The 21,903-nt window shown below is 39.8% G+C and overlaps 1 protein-coding gene across 3 annotated transcripts in view; it reads right to left on the bottom strand.

The window, feature by feature from the left end:
* Positions 1 to 2,180: 2,180 nt before the first annotated feature.
* The window catches only part of LOC121328503 (protein bicaudal D homolog 2-like), a 51,628-nt gene continuing 31,905 nt past the window's right edge, over positions 2,181 to 21,903 (bottom strand). The window contains exons 3-9 of one of the 3 annotated variants that reach the window (XM_041273189.1): positions 20,098 to 20,250; positions 18,548 to 19,006; positions 15,706 to 16,698; positions 15,174 to 15,325; positions 8,100 to 8,319; positions 5,918 to 5,985; positions 2,181 to 4,409 (exon numbers count right to left, since the gene is read on the bottom strand). In XM_041273189.1, the coding sequence (XP_041129123.1) occupies positions 5,950 to 5,985; positions 8,100 to 8,319; positions 15,174 to 15,325; positions 15,706 to 16,698; positions 18,548 to 19,006; positions 20,098 to 20,250 (2,013 nt within the window). In that variant the 3' untranslated portion in view covers positions 2,181 to 4,409; positions 5,918 to 5,949. Of the gene's footprint in view, positions 4,410 to 5,917; positions 5,986 to 6,844; positions 8,320 to 15,173; positions 15,326 to 15,705; positions 16,699 to 18,547; positions 19,007 to 20,097; positions 20,251 to 21,903 lie in introns of those variants that run through there. The other 2 variants (XM_041273190.1, XM_041273188.1) reach the window with 2 other exon arrangements.

The following is a 21,903-nucleotide window of genomic DNA, read 5'->3' on the forward strand; positions in this document are numbered from 1 at the left end:
CAGTACCAGCAGAGCCACTGATGGGTGTTACATTAGTGCTCTCAGATTAGTCTTTTTTTTCCTTCTCTATACGTCTTTGCTCCTGCGTTGAAAAACAGAAAGGCATTGCAGACATATTTATTTGTTGTTCCTAAGAATTTTATTACAAGGTAAAACAAAAGTGCTTGGTACTTGCTACTATTTTTCCAGAACTGTGGCAAAGAAAATAAACCAAGAGAGTGTGCATTTCCACTTTCTGTAATCTTGCTCTCTTGCGAGTTTTGTTATTTTGAAGTTGACAGTGAAGAACACAAGCCTGTAGGGTGTTACACAGCCGCCTTCCTTTTTTTTTTTTTTTTTTTAATTTAGTCATTACCACCCCTGCGCTGACTCGGGAGGGCGAAGACGAACACACGCTGTCCTCCGAGGTGCGTGTCGTCAGCCGACCTATTCTTTACACACTGTGGATTCACCATCCAGCCACCCAGGAGCTACAATGCCGGAGGACAACGCAGCTGCCGGGCAGCTAACAGGCAAGCCCGCAGGCGCCCTGCCAGACTACAGGGGTCGCTGGTGTGCGGTGAGCCGAGGACACCTTTGCCTCCCTCCCCAGCGACGCTCAGCCAATTGGGCGCCGCCTCCTGGGAACTCCCGTCCACGGTCGGCTGTAGAATAGCCCAGACTGGAACTGGCAACGTCCAGGCTATAGGGCACATCCTGCACTCACGTAGAGCGCCTTTACTGGATGCGCCACTCAGGAGCCCCCTTCTTCCTTTTTTTATGATTTTTGTGATTCACTGAAGTTAACAATTCAGTATTTCCCATACAGCATACCTGCTGGATATCCCAGCAATGGCTGGCGAGTGGGAGATAAGCAAAAGCTTACTGGTGGACATCCAGCTGGTATAAAGAAGTGTAAAAGTATATTTTCCAAATACCCACCATTAAATCAGCAGCAAATCCATTTTGCAACAAGTATGCTCCTTCAACGTGTGACACTGCACCTCCAAAATCATGGAATGTTTTTGTGTAGCCACCCCTGGTGGCTGTATGAGTTGCTGCATGGTAATTTGACTAAATGTTTGCAAAAAGTGAGCCATTGTCCTATTCACAACTCGCACATGCTTGTGTGACTGCCTTTGCATAGGACAGTGGGGCTTAGTATCATTATGGAATAGTTTAGCTACTTCAGTCTTTAGATCTAACTTGAAAAAAATGCTTTGAGGCAGGACTGGTATCAATGATCCCATTGTAGCAATACGATTATGTCATTGGCTATCACTGTGACTTTTGCCCAGTTCAGATTTTGCCACAGAAATCTAATTTGTATTAAAACCTCAAAGCTTTGGGAGACTGCTCTAGTGGTTATAGAAATAAAATCACCTCACCTACAGTCCAGCTCTTGTTCTGAAACTGTATGCAACCAGAACCCACACTGCATCTCAAGATCTGGATGATTATATTATTACTTTGTTTTCTGTTTGGTGCACATCTCATTTGTTTAATGTCGTGTGTAATTTCAACAGCAGCGTAGTGGCATATAGTGTGTTGTACATATACTCATTCTGACTGGTCCAACACTAGTCATAGCATTACTTTCCAGTTGTGGTTTCCCTTGTGCCCCCTGCTGGCAGATTTAATTAACTCATTCGGAACACTTCAGACAGTGGCTCACAAACCGTTCTGAATGGGAATGTTCAGTGGGTTCTCAGTAACCAGTGATGTAGGATCTGGAATCTGTTGGAGAACACTGACTGAACACCTTCCGATGGAGAAATTCAAGACAAAGGCCAACTGGGCTCCACCAGGCTATAACCTCCAGTGATGGTGCTTCAGTTTAGCTGAACAAGAGGATCACCAGAAAGCCTGTGGACTGAGCCTTCCTGGAAATAGACATCTTTGTTTTGGGGATTTGATGTTTGTGTGTATTGTTTTTGATAACTTATAAAGATACCTGATGTTCTAATAGAATTTGAAAATGAAGCACATTGACTGAGGTACTGAACACTCTCATTTTGTAAGTGAATCTGGTTATGACTTTCATTCTTTCATTGTAATCAGATAAAGAATAGCTGTACTCAGTGCTGATTCCTTGGGTTAGATAAGTTAACCATGCTGTAACGCGGAAAAGCAGACTCTTCAGAGCTAGAATGTCTTCATGTTAAAAAAAAAAAAAAACACACACACACACTGGAAACAACTACTTTTTAGTCACATTTATTGCTATAGCCAATATGACTACCTTTACACAGACAGTCTTTCTAGACAAAACAAAACAAAACACATTTTTGGATTAGTTTGAAAGTAATACATTAAAGCCTAAAGTTATTCTTTTTAAACTTCTGTGAGTTTACGTTTGTTTGTTTTTTTCCCCCCTCAACATTTCAATGAATATATCCTTGTTTTCAGATCTGTGTAAAGGTCCCTTGGATGGAGTACATGCATATGATATTAAGTTGAGACCGATTTGCCACTAATGGTAATGCACATAAAAGTAATACAGTACTGCATGACATCATTTCAAATTAATACCAACGTACAGATGCAGCCATTATTTTTATATAAAGGTATCAAATTCTCATATGGATCAATACTGTAACAGAAAATGACAATATAAAGTCTGCACGTCTAGTAATCACAATGCTATATTTTCCAGCAAACAGAAAACTTTTTTTTTTTTAATGTACTTAAATAACAGTATTTGAATTGCACTTAATTTAAAACAAAACCTTTCAAACTGTATCAATAACTTGACGTTTTAACACTTCAACAAACAGCACCAATATAATGGTGCGACATGCTTGCTGATGCAAAAATCAGTTTTCTGTTTACTGAAATTACAATGGTTAAGTAGGGTGTAAAATCAAAAACAAAAAGAATAAAATACACTTTTCACATTTGCCAACAACGCTATAGATATCACGTGACCTTCACCATACAAAGCTATAGATACGTTAATATTACAGATAGTATTCTCTCCTGCAACCACAAAAGTGTTAAGAGAATTGAATCGTTTTGTTCGTTAGGAGTCCAAAGTCATTAGATTTGGTTCTCAAAGTGTTAAAAAAAAAAAAAAAAAACTTTTTCATAATACCCCTGAATTTGCACGGTTCTGCATCTTTACAGGATCACTGGCCAACAGAATTTCCTACAATTTTATTTAAAAAAAATATCAAGACTACAACAATTCTATCAATGCAAAGGAGAGTTCTCTTTGCACTTATTGCTCCTCAAATTCATTTAAAACCAAGACTCAGTAGGGCAGCTTCCTTGCCTTTGAAAATTAAACCAATCTAGGATTCTCCCTCGAAATTATTAAAGGCACTACTGGCAAGAATGAACAACAAAATAAAAACAAGGCGTTGAAACAGCACACCCTGGAAAACACACAGTCCTCTATGACATTTCCTTACCTTGTTTCTTTTAAATATCTAAATGTACCAAGACTTGGCACAGTAAACAAAGAGAGAATGAAACAATTCCAATTTGGAATTTATTTGGTGCACTTGTAAAACAATTCTGTTCACCAGTGAAACTGCTTTCATCTGAATCCAGATATCCTGGAATCGCGTAGGTAATACTAATTATTTTATTCATGGTTTTCAAGTGCCTATTACCGTTTAAACCAGAACAACGTCAAGTTTTCTCCTTGTTACATTGAACTATTCCTAAGAATAATATACGAAAAATCCCAGAATTTGCTCACCCTGGATTTAGTTTATAACATGGCAGTTTAACATCAGTAAATAATAATAACAAAAACATAAAGCTTATTAATATTCTAAATTGATAAATTCACTGTAGTACAGCAGACAGAACTCTGGTTTGTGTTGCAACTCCATTCTAAAAACATTTAAAGAATGAACTCTGTAACATGCTGATACAGAGTACAATTAACAAAATAAAACAAAAAGTATTAATCTTTAAAAAGAATAATAAAAATAATAACTGAGTCACAAACCACGGCACTATATACCTTTCCTAAGTAAAGAACTCATAAAAAACGAAGCCATAGTAAATATATCAAAAGTGCACAGGTTACAATGTTTAAGAAACAAAACACTGAGTAATTGCAATGAAACACATGAAGAAAACGACCCCTTGTCTTTGAAGTCTTGCAGTAAATTATAACATATTCGACCCCCACCTCCCTAAACCAAAACTGAATTTCACCAGTACTTGTGAGTTTTGTGTTCCTGCAGCAGCATTCAAATGGTAAAGCTATGTTTTGCTCACAAACTGTGAAAGAGTTCCATACTTTATGCAGGCCTATAACAGGTTAGTTTCAGTTTTTAAGTGTAAAGACAAAATTGCAAGTGGTTTCCACTATCTCTATCAACTGTGCAAATGGCTACTTTGTGGAGGCTTAAGAAATGGAAGTTTGCAGTACAATTGTCGGGAAAAGTCCATCTCCGGGATCTACTCTATCACTGGAAAAATGAAAAAACAAAAAAATTTACATTAGCAAAACAAAACCCATAACTTTGAAGTAATCAGACAGAGGTGAATGCACAGCAGGTTTTGGGAGCCAGGTTAGTCGAATATAAAAGTGCAGACACCTGTTAGTTTCCAAAGCTTGAGCACCATCATCAGGGCTTTCTAGTCGCAATTCTTTTTTTGCAAGTGCAAGGATCAAACTGAATGTTACTTACGAAGGTTACCAAGTCAGTAAGTAGCTGTTTGCAGGAAGCAGAAACCTCACAAGTAATGAATCTCTATGGTGCTCATGCACAAGAGAGAACAGGGTATACAAAAAGGATTGGATTGTTGGAGTCGTTATGCTCTCCATTGCCACGCAGGTCATTTTTGCATGCAGGCTGCTATTATATTATTGAAAAAAAAACAGCAAAAACAGCTGGAAAAGAGCCTGCAAGCAGAGGTAGGCAATGGTTTAATAAGTTCACATGCTGTGTCCTGCTCATAGGCATTGATTCAAACCTATACCACATTTCTGACTGCCAATACAGGGCCTTGTTATGAACTGTTGCAGTGATTTCAATGAGGAATCCTTTCAATATCTCATTCTACAATGTGGCGCGTTAACTAGTTTCTATCAATGCTTATGGTAGCTTTAGCCATGCGATAACACTGGACATAAAACAAAGCTTTTAAATCTCTAAACATCCTGAACAATATTACCTCTAAGCAATAGTTTCCCCACATCATTTTATTAGTGTTTGTGGTAGATTTTGAGCGACAGCTTATTCACTGAACAGACGCTCCAGGGAAGCCATCAGTAAATGCATTTTGTATTATTATTATTTTTTTTTTTTTTTAAAGCCTCCTGACACAGTGGAAGCAAAACACGAATCTGCTTCTAAATGGAGCAGAAATGATTAGAATTGTAAATGCCTGATTTTTGTTTTCTTTGTAAGCAGAAGTAGTGGCAGGCATTTACCACAAGAAGATAATAAAGGCCTTTGAGGATTATGCAGCATACAAGGAAAGCAGGATTGAACATTAAAATCATTTTTCTTTCTTCCCATCTCTTTGGGGAATTATTATTCTTGGCGTTTTCCTTAAAGACAAAACCTGATTGGATTTATTAAAATGAAACAAATACATCTTTGCCTAAGTTTTTACACTTCAACCCTGCTTTTATCAGTAATATTAAAGCTAACATTCAAGTGATGATGAGCCACAAGAGCTAACAAATGAATTGAACACACCTACATTTGCTTCAACTGACTAGGTAGCAAGCCAAAAGCTGTCAGCATATAAAAACAGTGATTTGAAAAATCCTCCTTACAAATATGACTCAAACTTTTTCCTCAAATAATTTTAAAATGTCGTCATTTTTAAGTAAATTTGTCACTTCTACAACTCACAGTATATACTAAAGGGGATTTTTCAAAGGACTTTTGTAAAGCTGGTTAGTAAGCAAAGCGCGCTGGGTTCTCCTTGGCTAGGAGGCAGCTTACACATACTTGATTATTACCTGACATTAACAATGGGATAACTCTGTTCTACTTATAGGCGCTGCAGAGGAAGCAAGCTGCTGACAATCTAAAAGAAATGGTAGTCAGATGAAGCAACAGACAGCATTAGAAATAGCTTAAGAGTTTAGCTACCCACAGCTTTCTTTAGAGAAGACAGAAGCTCACATTGCTTTGAGAGAAGCGAGAGAGAGAGAGACAGTGTCAGCTGCCGTACAGACAAAACGCTACAGGGCTTTACATTGAAATAAATGACTTGATTAACAGGCACTTCCAAATGTCGGCATCTTACCCAAAATAATGTGCCTTTTTTGTGCTCTTGCAGATAAGAAAAACTCTCAATATCAATTCAAAACTAAATGGTATTTGTTCACAGTTTTTGGATCGAAGAATTAATAATAATCTTTAATAGTTGAAAAGGTACAGGCACCCATTTTTAAAAGTACACTTTTTGTAACTTTGAGATTGATTTGAGACCGAATGGCTGTTACAAAAAAAAGGCCCCATGTCGAATCATGGATAAAGCCTTTCAAAATTGTGGGTACAAAACCGGTTTCTTATCGTAACGTAGAGCACTGTGATATCTGTGCTTGTACAAGTAAGAACACGTTAATATTAGCTGAGAAGCAACAGTAACATTAACCGCAATACTGAAAGCAATGCACTGTGAATACTGTCAATACTGGAGGATATCCATACTGGATATACAGTAGTAGATAAAGACACCTTGATCCCACATATCAATTAGTTCCCCCAATCAGAAATTTTAAGAAACACCTTATTCGACCAATTACAAATGTTATCATAAAACATATTATATGCTGTATATAAAAAATTGTAATCCGCTTCAGGACAATTTTGTTACAAAATTATCTGTAATCCCCCCCCCCCCCCCCCCCCCCCCCCCCCCCCCCCCCCCCAGTATGAATTTGCATATATCTCTAGTGTAAACACATGCAACATTGTCAGACAGAACCCAGCCTGAATGGGACGTGCAAACCGAAGCTGGGATGGGCTGTAACAAAATGTAAAAGCTGGGGAAGCTTCTAAGACAAAACACTCAAGACTATTCTGGCTCTGCTTTAGGTTGAAAAAAGAAAGTTTTTTCTTAACCCATTAACATGTAGACTATACTGACAGCTCAAAGGGGTTTATACCATCATAGCCCTGTCTGATTATTCATAGATTTTGAGGAAAATCTCTAATTTTGATGGAATTCCATGTGGTACTTAATAAAATTAACCTGGCTTGTGACAGGACCAAATATAAATGGGCTTTCTTTAAGCGTCATAAAAAACAGCCTATACATATCAGAGGCTATGATCTCCCTAGAAGGCTGAATTCTTTGCATAAGCTACTTTTATGTCTTTTAAATGTAGATTAATTTACCCAGGCTAGAAAACCAGCACAAAAAGCCTAGAGTGCTTTGGGAGCATCATTGATTTATTTGACTTTCATCATTCTGCATGCCTGACAATATGACTTGTACCAGATGGCAGACTGCTGCTTGTATGAAGGAGATAATGGAATCTTACACACCTTGGGTTAAGAAAAAATGCAGTTCAACTTGAATGTGTAGCAAGCCAATGGAACAGCTGACACAGTTCCACTTTGCTTAACACCTTTAAGCTTTGTTACAGCCCGGGAGGAGAGCTCACGTTTGCGCAGTTCAGACTATGGCCAGCAGTGTTAGTAGCAAGCTAAAAGGATGAAGGGACATATCAGTAAACATTGTACTAACACCCAGACACCAAAGTCGTAGCCCCACACTATTAGATATCCAAGGTCACATTTACATTAAAGCCGCTACCCTCACAAACATTACTATGAACGATTCAATAGCAAACCCAATGCAAAAGAAATTTACCTGGAAAGAGCTATTTTCATGCTTTACACATTACCTGCCTATCAGCATTCCCATACATATTGAACTAACAGGAGTTAACACCACTGGAATCCAACAATTTCAACAGCAAACCAACACAAGTCATTGCAATGCTAAGCATGTGGGGCTTTATATCTACGCAGGATGGATGCACGTCACGGCCGTACAGTTCCTCAGATGAGCTTTGAGGGACCGACGCCTCCCTAGTCGCAGTATATTTTATATTTCTCACTGCAGAAGACGGGGTTAGTGAGGACTGAGCCCTCTGGCCGGCCCGCGCAGGAGCGCCCGTGACTTACATGGGGGTTGGCCGAGGCGGTCTTGCTCCTGGCCGAGGTTTTGCTGCGCCCCCCCCGCCGGGTCTGCTCGTGGTCAAACTCGAGGTCCTCCAGCCGCTGGGTCAGGGCCAGTTTCTGCTGGATGGCCATGCGGAGCAGCGAGTTCAGGGTCTTCTTCTCATCCTCCGCGGCTGCCAGCTGTCGCTGCATCTCATCCAGCTGGACCACGTACTCATCACAACTGTCATGGGAAAGGAATTATAGATCTCGGATTTATATAACGGTGTTAACATCATTTGCTTAAGGTACAGTATTCCCCATAATATCCTTGTAAAAAAAAAAAAAAAAACACAAAAAACCCCCCAGATTCCCGCAAATACAACATTAGGCCACCAGGGAGGACCATTCGATATCCAAATGCTGCTTCACTGTGTAAACAAGAGCTCAGTTATTTCAATGATTCCTCAGACTTTCATTTTTGCCCCCACTAGAGGGAGCTCTAGGATTTTCACACAAACAAAACAAGTCCTGCAGTGAATTACAGTAAGGATATTTCTAAGCTATTACATCAGACAATCCTAACAAGGAAAACAGAGTAGGCCTTCCAAAAAAAATTTGTCTCTTGCCTCAAACAACTGCATTAGTGATCTGACTTCAAGCACAGACACATTTTGTTTCTAAAACTATGCTGAAAAATAACTTTTAGCATCAACATTATGGCCAAATCAAAGGAATAAAGCACCAATATTAAAAATGTATGCATAATAATAGGCGTCTCTTGCTGTTCATGTAAAATTCAAGAGCACATATAACGCTATGTAACACAATTTTTGCTCCTGGGTAGTAAGTGTTATTTCCTAATTGCTTATGCCTCAAAAGTGTAGAAAATGGTTATTATTCCCCACAAACTTTGCTTTTGTGACCAGGACAGTGATATTTTGAAATGTACCTATTTCCAATGAGAAAACGGGCAAATTTTTCGTTCACATAAAGTAAACAACATATGAATCCAAATTAATATGTATTTATACTAAAGTAATACAAAAATGACTACAAAAGATTTAGAAGTGAGTAGTTTTTTGAGATTTACGATTATACTGTAAATCACTTTCACGAATCATCCCCCAAATGTAGTCTCCCATCATGTTTTCGTTATACTGTCCTTGGTAGCGATGTTCAAAGTCCAGTATATCCTGTTGGAAGCGATCGCCTTGCTCCTCCGAGTACGCTCCCATGTTCTCCTTGAATTTATCAAGATGAGCATCAAGGATATGGACTTTGAGGGACATCCTACAGCCCACTGTGCCGTAGTTCTTCACCAGAGTCTCAACCAGCTCCACACAGTTTTTGGCCTTGTGATTGCCCAGGAAGCCCCGAACCACTGCGACAAAGCTGTCCAAGCCGCTTTCTCCTTACTAATGAGCTTCTTTGGGAATTTATTGCACTCCAGGATCTTCTTTATCTGTGGTCCGACGAAGACACCGGCTTTGACCTTTGCCTCAGACAGCTTAGGGAAGAAGTCTTGAAGGCACTTGAAGGCTGCCGACTCCTTATCTAGAGCTCTGACAAATTGTTTCATAAGGCCCAATTTGATGTGCAGTGGTGGCATCAGCATCTTCTGGGGGTCCACCAGTGGCTCTCACTTGACGTTGTTCCTCCCCACAGAGAACTCGGTCCGCTGTGGCCAATCCCGCCTGTGGTAGTGCGCCTTGGTGTCCCTGCTGTCCCAAAGGCAAAGATAGCAGGGATACTTGGTAAAACCGCCTTGGAGACCCATCAGGAATGCCACCATTGCAGCCTCTTGATGCCATCTCAGAAAAATGCAGATATGTATCCACTTAGGCAGCTGGAACTAAACTGAACTGGTGGGCTTAAGGCCCCTGTATTTATACTACTATTTATATTACTGGAAAGTTCTAGAAAGTTCTAGAAGTTACTCCAAGTTTACTCAGCACTGAATCTATCTGGAATGTTCTGGAAAATAGGTACATTTCTAAATATCACTGTGCTGGTCACAAAAGCAAAGTTTGTGGGGAATAATAGCCATTTTCTATACTTTTGAGGCATAAGCAATGAGGAAATAACACTTACTACCCAGGAACAAGAAAATAAATAAAAATTGTTACACGGTGTAATCTACAATGCTGCCGCGATGATGACTCAACCTTGTCCATCTTAATATCCTAACAGGATAATACATGCAGAAGACATTACTGTCATATTATAACTGGGAAAGATTAATGAATTAATGTATTTTTAATGAAAGACCATTACACGCATTGCACATGTTCATGCCTTAGTTCAAACCTGTTTAAAATAATTAGCTACTACAATACTAGAAAAGGCTGTTTGTTTTTAAATTGTTCATTTTCATTCTGAATATAAAAACATCTATGCATTCTATCTAGACTTCTAAAACTACTAAAGCTGTGTGTATGTTGGCATAAACTGTCTTAACATATGCCACAATGCTTTGTGTGATATAATTCTAGCTAACAAACGATAAAAACTGCAGCTTTTATAGATCTATGACAGTTCTATCAACGACAAAAGGTCACAAGAAGAGGAGATCTTGTTTTTTTTAAACTTTGCCCTTGAGCTCTAAAACCAGGAGACACTGTAAACTGGATAAATACATTAAAAACACAATCTGGCTGGACAAAACGATTCATGTGTAACTGAACCCATCCTTTGAAAGCGATGCGTTGAAGGCAGTTTGACAGACAGAGACATTCTGGGGGTAAAGAAGAACAAAGACAGCACCTTAGATCTCTTACCCCTGCTGGGCTACATGACAGGTGTCGGCTTAAAAATCTTTTCTGTTTCAGTTCAGTCAACAACTTCAGTGGCTCAGTAAGCAGCACACGTGCTTCAGGGCCAGGTGGTAGGATGGCCAAGAGGATGGCACAGTTAATGTTAATGGCCTAGATTTGTACCTTGGAAGATCTGGCTGGGTTCAAATTTAAATGAGCTTGGCTCATAATGAAAACAAAAATACCATGCTTGAGAGATAAGGAATGAAGAGCAGACACAGCCCAGTTTAGGATGGAGTTTTAATAGAAGGCTAGCAATAGTCTTGCCTGGCTGGGTTTGTGAGTTTAGTGTTCATGAAAGGAAAGGGGCTAACAGCAATGACAACAAACAGCAAAATTAGAAACTAAAATATATTATTTGGGTTTAATCTTGCCTTAATAGCATCAGACCCTGACATACAGTGGCTATGCTGTTGGGGCAGTCCCCTGCCAGATAATCAGGCACATGTTACAGAAGAATGGAACAGGGCCTATAGATACCACCATTTGTGCTGAAAGAGCTCCTTTGCATAAATAAATTCAACAAACGAGGCAGATAAGGAAAAACACAAAGAGAATCTACACACACACAGGGGATTATTAACACTCCATTCCACTGATTCTTTTGTGGGTTTTCTTCCATGAATTAAGACTTGGATCTGGCCAGGAGGACGGCAGGGGAAAGGTCAGAGTTTTTCCCGGGAAAGCTCCAGCTCCTTTCAAGGCTCTTGCATTTGGAATGAGAATCTTTTCTTGTGATAATAAACTAGATAGATAAATAGAGGAAGCTAGAACTAATTGTTCAGGAGACCGGGGTTTCAAGTAAACAATGTCAACATTCAGCATGCTTGCTGCAAAACAAAATGTCTCAATTACAACTGATAAATATTACCAACAGGAGGTACCTATTTACTTCTCAATCAAATGCATTATACGTTTGTATTATGCCTACAGCTGTGGTTACTGCTTTAAATGCTTTAAAGCCTACCAATAGCCATAAAACTTTTAAATGAGAAGTGGCAATTGTTATCCCTTCTGAACCACAGGCACAGTAGTCATCACAAAATGAACACATTTCAAATAGCTGACCACTCGAAGGTACAGCAGCCAACTGTTTTGCAGAGCTCTTGAGAAATGCAAGAGTAACAGAAAACACAAACAACACTAAGCACCAAGTAAACTGAAGCCCTTCCTAATTTTAACATCAGCAGAACTCAAATGCAGTAGAAAGTAGAAAGAGTGTGCAGAAAACATATAGAAAATGTATGAGCTGCATGCTAATATAGAATAGAGTAGTAAGCAGTTTTAATGCTCAACGGTTATTCACATTTGATGCAGTGCTGTATTAGAGACAGAGGAACCATAATGACATCTTACAAATGTGTTTTGTAAGACGCTTGTTTTTTTTTTGTTTTTGTTTTGTTTTTTTTACATGTATTGTCTCCTTTTATAATCTGATCTGCTCCAGTCAACACATGTAGGGTCATAAACTGGAATCCAGACAAAGCTGGTAACAGGACTGCAACCACAGTGACTGTTATCATCACAAACACTTGGAGAAATCATTACTTTGACATCCTTAAAGTGCGAGCCATGTATAGTGACAAACAACACTAGACTTGCTAAAAAGAGTGTAAAAAGGGGCTTGACTTGTGGCAGTTTCTTTCCATTCTAAACGTGCCTGTAAATTACAATGCACACTGTGCTTAGTAATAATTCACCTGTTTCTTATTAAGGACTTAAGCTTGTGCAATTAACATTCTTGGCCTGACTAATTAAAAAAGAGGTCTGGAAGTCTGTACTGTAAATAAGGTGGAAAACTAACAATACTTAAATACACAAGCCTCTACATCATTCTTTAAAAGTAGTAGTCATATGTTTATACTGTACATTATTTGTATTCTGTTTTGGTAGTTTAATCTAAAGTGTCTATCCTGTAAGTTATGAATTAACAGAAAACAACCAAACAAAGAAAAACAAACATTTGTTATTCCCTAAAGCAACAGACTTGTTCACATGCACGTCTGCATATAGCGAGAGCACTTCTGCCCTTACCATTCAAGGTCATGTGTGCACTGATGCATGTACGGTTTATAAGGCAATGAAGCATCACAGACACAAACACTGTACCAAATGCAAGCACAGAAACGCAATGCAAAAAAATCTATACAGTGTTTACACACCAAACTGCAGTATGTGCAGTAAAGTAATAAACGCTCAACCCGGAGCAAGAAATTAATGCCCCAATAAAACGTGTGTATAAATGTCCTTGAGTTCACGTGGCTACAAGAGGGCTGTATATTTGGAGTGTGGGAAACACCAGGAAGGCACGTACCATTGGGTGTTGCTTTAAAAAGGGGCCTTCTGCTATATAGGAACTCTGAGAAACCTATTAGCATACGAATACAAGCTTTTTACAAAGATTTTTAGGCAAAGGCAAACTAAATCTTTTGTGTCTTACTTTTGTTTTCTTTTTTTTTCTTCTTTTTTTTTTTTTACACCCTGCATCACAAGATCCATCATTAATAAAAATAATTTGATGAAAAATCTGAAAAAAGATTATAAATGTGAGCAGCATCAAGACTTCCAAAGCCACACATTTCCTATGTGTTTAATTTTGAACCAATAGTTCATGTTCGTTATAGTGAAATAGTAGGTACATATGTTTAGGGAACTTTTAAAATGGTCAACACAGGGCTTCTATCTTGAGAGCAGAGAAGAATGCAGCCTGAGGTGACACACCTATATCGTTATTAAAGCGCGAGACTGAACACTGAACCAGTTCTTCAGCACTTGGGAAATGTACAAACAAATAAACCTACGCAAAAGGAGTTAGGGTGGGCCCTAAACTGATGTTTTACTCCATTTCCTGTTTGTATACAACAATGGACACATGCTAAATGTTATAAGGAAAAAAAGCTTACAATCTTAAGGGGGCTGAACAAAAAAATGTATATGATAAAAACAGCAGTTACTGCAGGAGGAGGGAAGCCTGAGGAACCAGGACAAGTGTTTTAACAGTCTTAAAATATATATATATTTTTCTATAAAACAACCTGTAATAGGCCACTAAATAACTAAGCATGTACAGCTCCTAGAATGCCCTCTCAATTATAGTTCCACCCACTTTATCTAAACTGCCTGAGACTCGCTTGCACAAAGATATCAATCTCGTCTGGGTGGTGTCAAACTGTTTTATAGGGTTTGTATTTCCACTCATATTCCACACATCGCTGTGCGCAGCAGCCCTAGGTTTGAAACACACAGTCTCAGCCGCTGCTGTATTTAAACAAAGAATGCTGCCATTTAAAATACAGTATATATAATAAATAAATAAAAAAAGGAGATATACAAGATACACAAGAGAGGTTTGGGCAGTTAAGCTTTTCGTTGCAAAATTACAAAAGAGCATTTTTGTTAAATTAATAAAATGCACATATCCCCATGTACACGATCATTCGAGGCCTAAGTGGATTGTAGTCTTTATAAATGAACATTTTTCTGCAAGTGGCTCTTTCTGTGCTATATTAAGAAAAGCAAAAAGCTTGGATGGAATAAGAGGGCGTACTTCAGTACTGATGCCACAAGTACATGGTTACTCTTCTAACTGTAGGAAACAGAACAGCCATTTCAGTTTTTTTTTTTCATCTGAATGAAGTTGTAACAAGTCCTCAGCGATATAAGGATCCAAAATAAATACCAATTATAAAATTACAAAGGGTTCACAACAGCATTCTGAAACTCAATGAACCTCTTCTACAACTTCTTCATCTTTTATACCTGCATAGCATGAACAAAAAAAATGATTTTTTTAAATATAGTTCTCTGTCATTAAGCATGCTTTGATGCCATATAAAGAGCAAATGAAGAACAGATGTGAAAGAGATCGGAGTAGAAAAGCATCTCGCTGTGAGGTGGTGTGTCCATTATGGGCAATGCTCCCTATATACAAGCATTTGGGCACATTGAAGCAGGAAAGACATGCTGAGATGCGCCATCTGTCATGGAGCAAAGACAGCAAAAGCATAGGAAATAAGAAAAATAAAACATATTAAATAAATACAAAAGTAAAATCGGACCATTATATTGGAGTCTTGAAGGTGACTTTAGCACAGCCAGACATTTAAAATGTATGGCTTGGAGGCTTTACTGTATACTGGAAAAGTAATTATGGTAGTGCTTACCACAAACCCTCCCCCACCGTACTGACAAAAGGACAAAATAGAACTTAGGTCCTGGTGCAGTTTAACAGACATAAACTGATAATAATAAAGTTTAATTGCTAACAGTCATCCCTTCTTACCGGGTAGCGAACATGGCTCTGAGAGAAGAGAAAGTAGCAGCGTCTTCTTTGAGTGCCTTCAGCTCATTGCGCAGCTTCATCATGGTCTCGGTCACCATGGCCTTCTCGTTCTCATATTTACTCTTCAGGTTAGCCAGCGCCACCTCTGCGGTCTGGAAGTAACCAAGAGAAGCACACATTACCCTGACAAGAATGACATGCATGCAGGAGCTCTAAGTCAAAACAGTAAGTCAAAATAGGTTTTTCAATGGGAATCTGAAATCAGGTCCGACTGACTCCCCATACTTATTAGCCACACCAGACCTGCTCCACTGTTTTCACCTTTCATTTTTACTTTCCATTTAGCAGCATTTCCTAACATAGTATATGGATATAAATATTCCTTCACTGAATGGGTACTTCAGTACAACTGCATCTATTTTTATAGATACAATGAAATAGAAGCTGATGTACTTGTTATGCTTTTGTCCTCGTCACAAAAACAAACAAGCACATCTTTTTCTGACTGAAAGCGCTGTTGCCATTTCCCTACCTGTTTGTTGGCTTTGAGCACAGTTCTCAGAGTCGCTATTTGCTCTCTCTTGGTGCTCAGCAGAGACTTCAGCTTGAGAATCTCCCCCATGAACGCTTCTTTGTCTTTGTCCACCACTGGCCCCAGTTCGTGGGAGGCCACTCTCTGCCGAGAGAGCTCTGTAGTCCTGTCCACGGCTGTCTGGAGGTGTTTAATCTGGTCCCTGATGATGGCAACCAGGTTGTAGATGTTCATGGGCTCCTTACGATGGTCTGACACTGGGGAGGGCAGGGAGGAGACAGGAGATGGGAGGCTGTCCCCATTTTCGAAAAGGCCTTTCGCGAGCAAAATGGGTGATCTCCGGCCCCTGCCCTCTGGACTGGTACGCCCGCCCTTGCCTTCCTTGTAGTAATCCAGCATCACCCTGTTGGGAGTCTCATTGTTGCACATGCAGACATGGTTGTAGAGGTTGGCCAGCTCTTCGCTGAATGTCACCAGCTCATCCTGGGCCACACTCAGACTACCCTGGGACTCCCCGGCCACGTCGCTCACCTTCTTGAGCTCCTTCTCTAACCGTACCACCTGGTCTCGGTCGGTGCGGTTAGTCTTCTCCAAGGAGGTGAACTTCTCTGTCAAGGCCTGGACTTCAATCTCCAGACGGCTCTTTTCCTCCTCATACTTGGACTCACAGTTCTCATACTTGGTCTTCAAGGTCTTCAGCTCCTCTTTGAGGTCCCCGATCTCAGCCACAGCCACCTTGTACTTGCACTCCAGGATCTCGGGTCCGTTGATGTCCACCTCATAGTAGTCTCCGTCCTCGTGGCTGTCACGCTCCTTCTCGTTGTCAAAGGCTGACTGCCGCTCCTTGCTGGCCTGCAGCTTCTTCATGGCGATGAGGTTCTCTGTGAGCCTGCTCACTTTCTCTTGCTGTTCCGACAGCGCTCCCCGGGCATGTTCCAGCTGCTTCTGGGAATCTTGAAGTGTGGCCAGCAGGTTCACCTTCTCCCTTTCCACCTTCAAGACAAAACAACAGTCAGTCTCATCCTGACCTAAATAACATCTGCTTAGCCTTACAACACTTCTTAAATTTTACCACTGATTATTTCTAGAATGGAGATTTCCTGTTTTCCACCTGCAATGCACGTCATAAAAGTATTAAATGCATTTAATCTTAATGTCTCACACAGACTTGGTTGATATCCTTTGGGGCACAGCAATTCCAGGCAGAGCTGAATGCTTGCGCAAGCATTCAAAATTTGATTATCCCCTAATATTAGGGATGATCCCCTAATATAGTTAATTAACCTGTGATGTCTGGGTAAGTCCTGCTTATGTTGTTATTTGTGTTTTTGTTTTGATTAGATCAAAAATACTATTATTTTTATTAATCAGTATTATGATAGAACTGAAATAATACAGTCAATTTGCTATTAAATTTCAGTTTCTGTTGAGACTCCTATAGAGAACTACCTTTTTAGTTGTACAGCAGTCAAGCAGCATACTGTCATCCAAAATCAATTTTGCTGCTCCAAAGGTTTAATGGGCATTTTTTGCCAATACGCAGGGGCTCATTGTCCTAATACACTAATTTGTCACCTTGGAAACAAGAATTCAGTACTCAAGGCAATTATGTCTGAGGTTAGCAAGACAGCACAATCACTGCAAACCTGTAAGAAGCTCAATATACAATTTTAATAAAGCTAGTTTAGATTTATGAAATAGAATATTTCCTTAAATCTAAATACACTATGTATGTTTTACTTTATAAAAAGTAATACATGGGGGATTCTTCATTTTAGATTCTCTGGGCAAATTTTAAGTGTGTGAAACATGCTACCATTAAAAATGTATCAAGGATAATGGATGTATTACTGAACTGCACTAGGGAAATTGCAATGCTTTTAATATTTGAAGGTACGGAAGTCTCTCACTGATTCAGAAATAAGGGGATCAAATACAATATAAAAAATAACACAGAGAACTTCACTGGATGTCAGGCTGGAGGATAACTACTCTGCAAAAAAAAAAATTAGATGGAATAGAGAACCCCCAGATGCAGATGCCATGAACTGATATGTGATCAATAGGAACAGAGGGGTATTTGAGCTCCTAACTAAGTGAAGGGGACATTTACATACTTTGATTTCCAATGGGAACGTGGCGGTTCACAAGCTTGATTAACTCTTCCCAGCTGTAATGAATTAATGCTTGCCACAGAGCACTTTAGGTTAAAACGGCTTGTAACTAAACCAGATTTCTGATCATGTTGTTTGGTGTCATGGCTTCTTAATAAATTATGAAGCAAACAGAATTGACTCGCCTACTTCTTGGGGATCATTTTTATCCAGAGAGCCGAACACACCTTGATTTTGTGTCTTTTCTGACAGATGGCCACTCCATTCAGCTCAGTTCCCTTGCACGCCATGCTGGGGGAGTTCCTTGGGATTAGTCCAATACTAACTCAATTCAATTTAGTGACCTAGTAGCTTAGAAGACAACTGCAGATATACACTAAGCCTCCAAATATATTAAATAGAAGGAGTTTTGAATAAATTTTAGAAGACAGCTTCCATTAAAACCCTCTTACCATTTGGGAGTCTTAAACCACAATGATCAGGCTCTTTATACAAACACGAGTAACTTAACTAAGAATATGGATATGGAAAGAAGGGTACATTTTTACTGAGTGGCCTTCCATCACACATTTCAGTTATATTGTTTTTATTTTTTCCCACTGTGATGCATCTACTCCCTTCATCATCTCCTTAGTAAGGGCCCTACCAGCCTTGGTCCAGTTGACGACTATTGCAGGTCCAGCTCAATAAAGCCTCTACAGCTGACCAGGCTGAGATCAGTACAGTACCTGCATGAGCTGCTGTTTGAGTTTCTGGATCTCTGAGATGTTGAGCTCGCTCAGGAGGTCGTTGACGAGGCTGGGGGCTGGTTGGTACAGGTCGTTCTTCTTGGGCGTGGACACCTTGTTGTTCTCGCTGCCTCCGTTCATCTTGCTGAAGGAGTTGTGCTCGTAGCCATTGAGCACCTCGTCGTTGTTGGGCTCCAGGGCGTCGTCGCTGAACTTCAGCCCGTCCAGTGAGATGCTGAGCGGGCTGTTGTACAGGGAGTCGCTGATGTTCATGTAGTGCGAGAGCTCCTTGCGCAGGTTGTTCTTCTGCTCCCGTTCCGTCTTAATGGTTTCCAGGGCCTCTCCCAGCTGTCGCTCCGCGATCTCCTTCAGTCGGATAGCGTCCTCCAGCTGGCTGTTGAGGAACTCTGTCTCCTCCTCAAGTCGTCGTATTTCATGTTTCAAGCCTTCGAATTCAACCTGGATTGGAAACCCAATGAAAATGTCACGCAAGGAACGTGCTGTATATCTTCAAAACTGTGGTATTAATTACGTATGATTAAGAGATGCACATTGTTTAAACAATTGTAAAATGTTAGTCTTACTTAGCTGGTGAAATCCTTAACAAGTTATTTAATGTATTAGGGAATGTTGAATTTGTATCAGTTTCTCCAAAAAATATCTGCTTGCAGTAATTATTCAATAAGTAAATACAGTATAAAACGTGATTAATAATGTATGCTAATAAACTAGCCTCCCATTTATATGTTACTTCCATGTTTAGTTAGTAAAGTGAGAAATAAAAAAGAACCCTTAAAGCATTCTCTCTCCAGACAGTAAATGGTAATTAAAGCAGAACTTTAATCCTTGCCTTAAAAACTGAATGCATTTCAGTGTTGTCATTATTCCAACTTGATCCTGATTACCATTCAATTATTAATTGCTAACACACTCAGTCTGAGCAAAATGTACTTTTAATACCAAAATAACCCTGGGCAGTCCCCCTGAAAAACAAAGCGCTTTATGCTTACAGAGGGAATTACCAGACGTTAACTTGCTAATGGAGCCAAATCTCAATTATACTCTACAGAACATTCTGCCTTTATTTGTGCACATGTCTGTCAGTGTCTTTTTGTATTTTACTTGCTGGTAAACAAATAAATACAAAAAATATTCAACCCTAAACAATGTGGTTCAATGCTGTTCAGAGTGTTGATTTTGGGGTTTCACATCCTGGTAGTCTCTAGCTCTATTTGCCTCCATTTCCCCATTGCATATCTCTTTCTGTTTCATACAGCAACTTATCTGTATTCTACTATACGTTTAATTTCCTTTTTTTGACATGCTAAGTGCAGCAAAGTTAACCCTGCTACTGTATCTGTATCCGATACACCAAGGGCACCCTTTACTATAAGCCACAGATGCATTTTCAGAGACTGTGTCAGACTATGGCTTTTCCAGATGTGCATGCTTTTACTTGAACAGATAAAAGCAGTCTTGAACAGTGCAATGCTGTGTGGAATACGAGTGGTGCTCTTTTCCTGTGTGAGTCTGCGATGGTGATGCCCCACCTGGCTCTGCTTAAGGACGGACACTTGTTTCTGCAGGGAGATGTTCTCCTCCTCCAGCTCTGTGTAGTCCTGCAGCAAGCGAGCCTCCCGGAACTTGTACTCCTTGATGTCATCGCGTAGGCGGTTCCGCTGCAGTTCCACAGCCTGGTTGTTCTGGAACACAGAGAGAATGGAACTTGAGCTCAGTACAGAAACCTTGTGCTGCTGAGATAGAGCCAGGTTGCTTGTACAGAGATCCACATCCAGTAAATCTGGCTCAAATTAAACTGGACTAGCATGCAGTGTTTCCCAGCAACTGCACAACAGTTGTAGCAATAAATAAAAGTAAAAAGGCATGTGATTCATTTCAAGCAAGCAGTCTATTACATTTCTTGGCAAATAGTTGGTTTACTTTTAATGGATTAAGAATTTAGTATCATGGGATTTGCAAAAGCTGCCATTTCATTGGGAAGGCATGGCTCTATTCTTATAATACCATAGCTCTCAACTAGCAATGGCAACAACAGCAACTACACTCAACACAGCAATAATGTATAAGCTAAATTTACCAGGGACCAGTTTCCTTTTACCTATTAAAATATCTTGCAACAATTAGCAACTGGAAAGCTACTTAAGCAGAAAATGACCTATGAATATTGTAGATTTAATAGATTTAATGACATTATCCTCGCTGTTCTATATTTAAATGTTTCAACTGCTTATTGTTAATTTAAAAAAAAATCATTTTTTAAAACCACCAGAAATATATGTTAGCCTGTGTAACCTAACCGGATTTACAATTAATCAGCAAAGTGATACATAACGTGGACTGAACCATCCAATATTGACGTTGGGTAATAAATCTCCATGACGTTTTCTCACAGAATTGGCCTTTAGAAATGGTTTCTTCCTGATGTAAGTATGGAGCAGGTGGTATAGGATTGAAAGCAATTATCCACATGGCAGGGAAGAATGCAGTGGATTGCAAGACCAGGATTTGACACTGACTGTCCACTAATAATTCAGCGGCATGAACTTGAAGGGGGAAGGGGGTAGCAACTTTGCAGGGCCATCATCAGATTCCATCTCCATTTCCGTTGAAAGGCACAGAAAGTGAAATCAGATAAGCAGAGCTGTCTCCCTCTTCCACTGCACAGGGAAACTCAAACCTCCCTGAAGACTGCTAATCACTTTACCCGACTACATCCCATCTAATATAACAGCAAGAATGGAAACAGAGCCTCCTTCTGAAGGTAGTGTCTATGTGTGTGTGTGTGTGTGTGTGTGTGTGTGTGTGTATGCGAGTAAGAGATACAATTGTAAAAAGGTCACCGTACAGGTGGAAAGGCAGAAGGCCAGTGGATTCTCTAACTGACTGCTAAAGGTGTGATGCCAGTGCTGGTTACTTGGGTACTGTAGGTTACACTTAACACCTGATCTACTCAGCACCACACATCAGAAACAGAGCAGAGAAGCCCATTATCTTATCACACATAGACTTCAAGCCATCCGACTGAAAACTCACTAGGAGCTGACCGATCGACAAATGAGCATCTACTATACAAGAGATTACATACCACAATATACTCATTGACAAACATTGGTTGGATGCTGGTACAGTACGAGTCGAAGATGGCCTTGCAGTGGTGCTGCAGAGTGACATAGAAAGCAGCACGGACTGTAACACATCTGTCAATAACTGGAAATAAAAGAGAGGGTTCCATTTTGTTTCAAAGCAGGGTCAAAAAGAAGAACTGTATTATTGATGCCATGCAATATTGTTGGATAAGAGCAAATACTACTGACTTCAAAATGTTGAGCATTGCA

Source organism: Polyodon spathula, chromosome 16 (assembly GCF_017654505.1).
Source record: "Polyodon spathula isolate WHYD16114869_AA chromosome 16, ASM1765450v1, whole genome shotgun sequence".
Classification (NCBI taxonomy): domain Eukaryota; kingdom Metazoa; phylum Chordata; class Actinopteri; order Acipenseriformes; family Polyodontidae; genus Polyodon; species Polyodon spathula.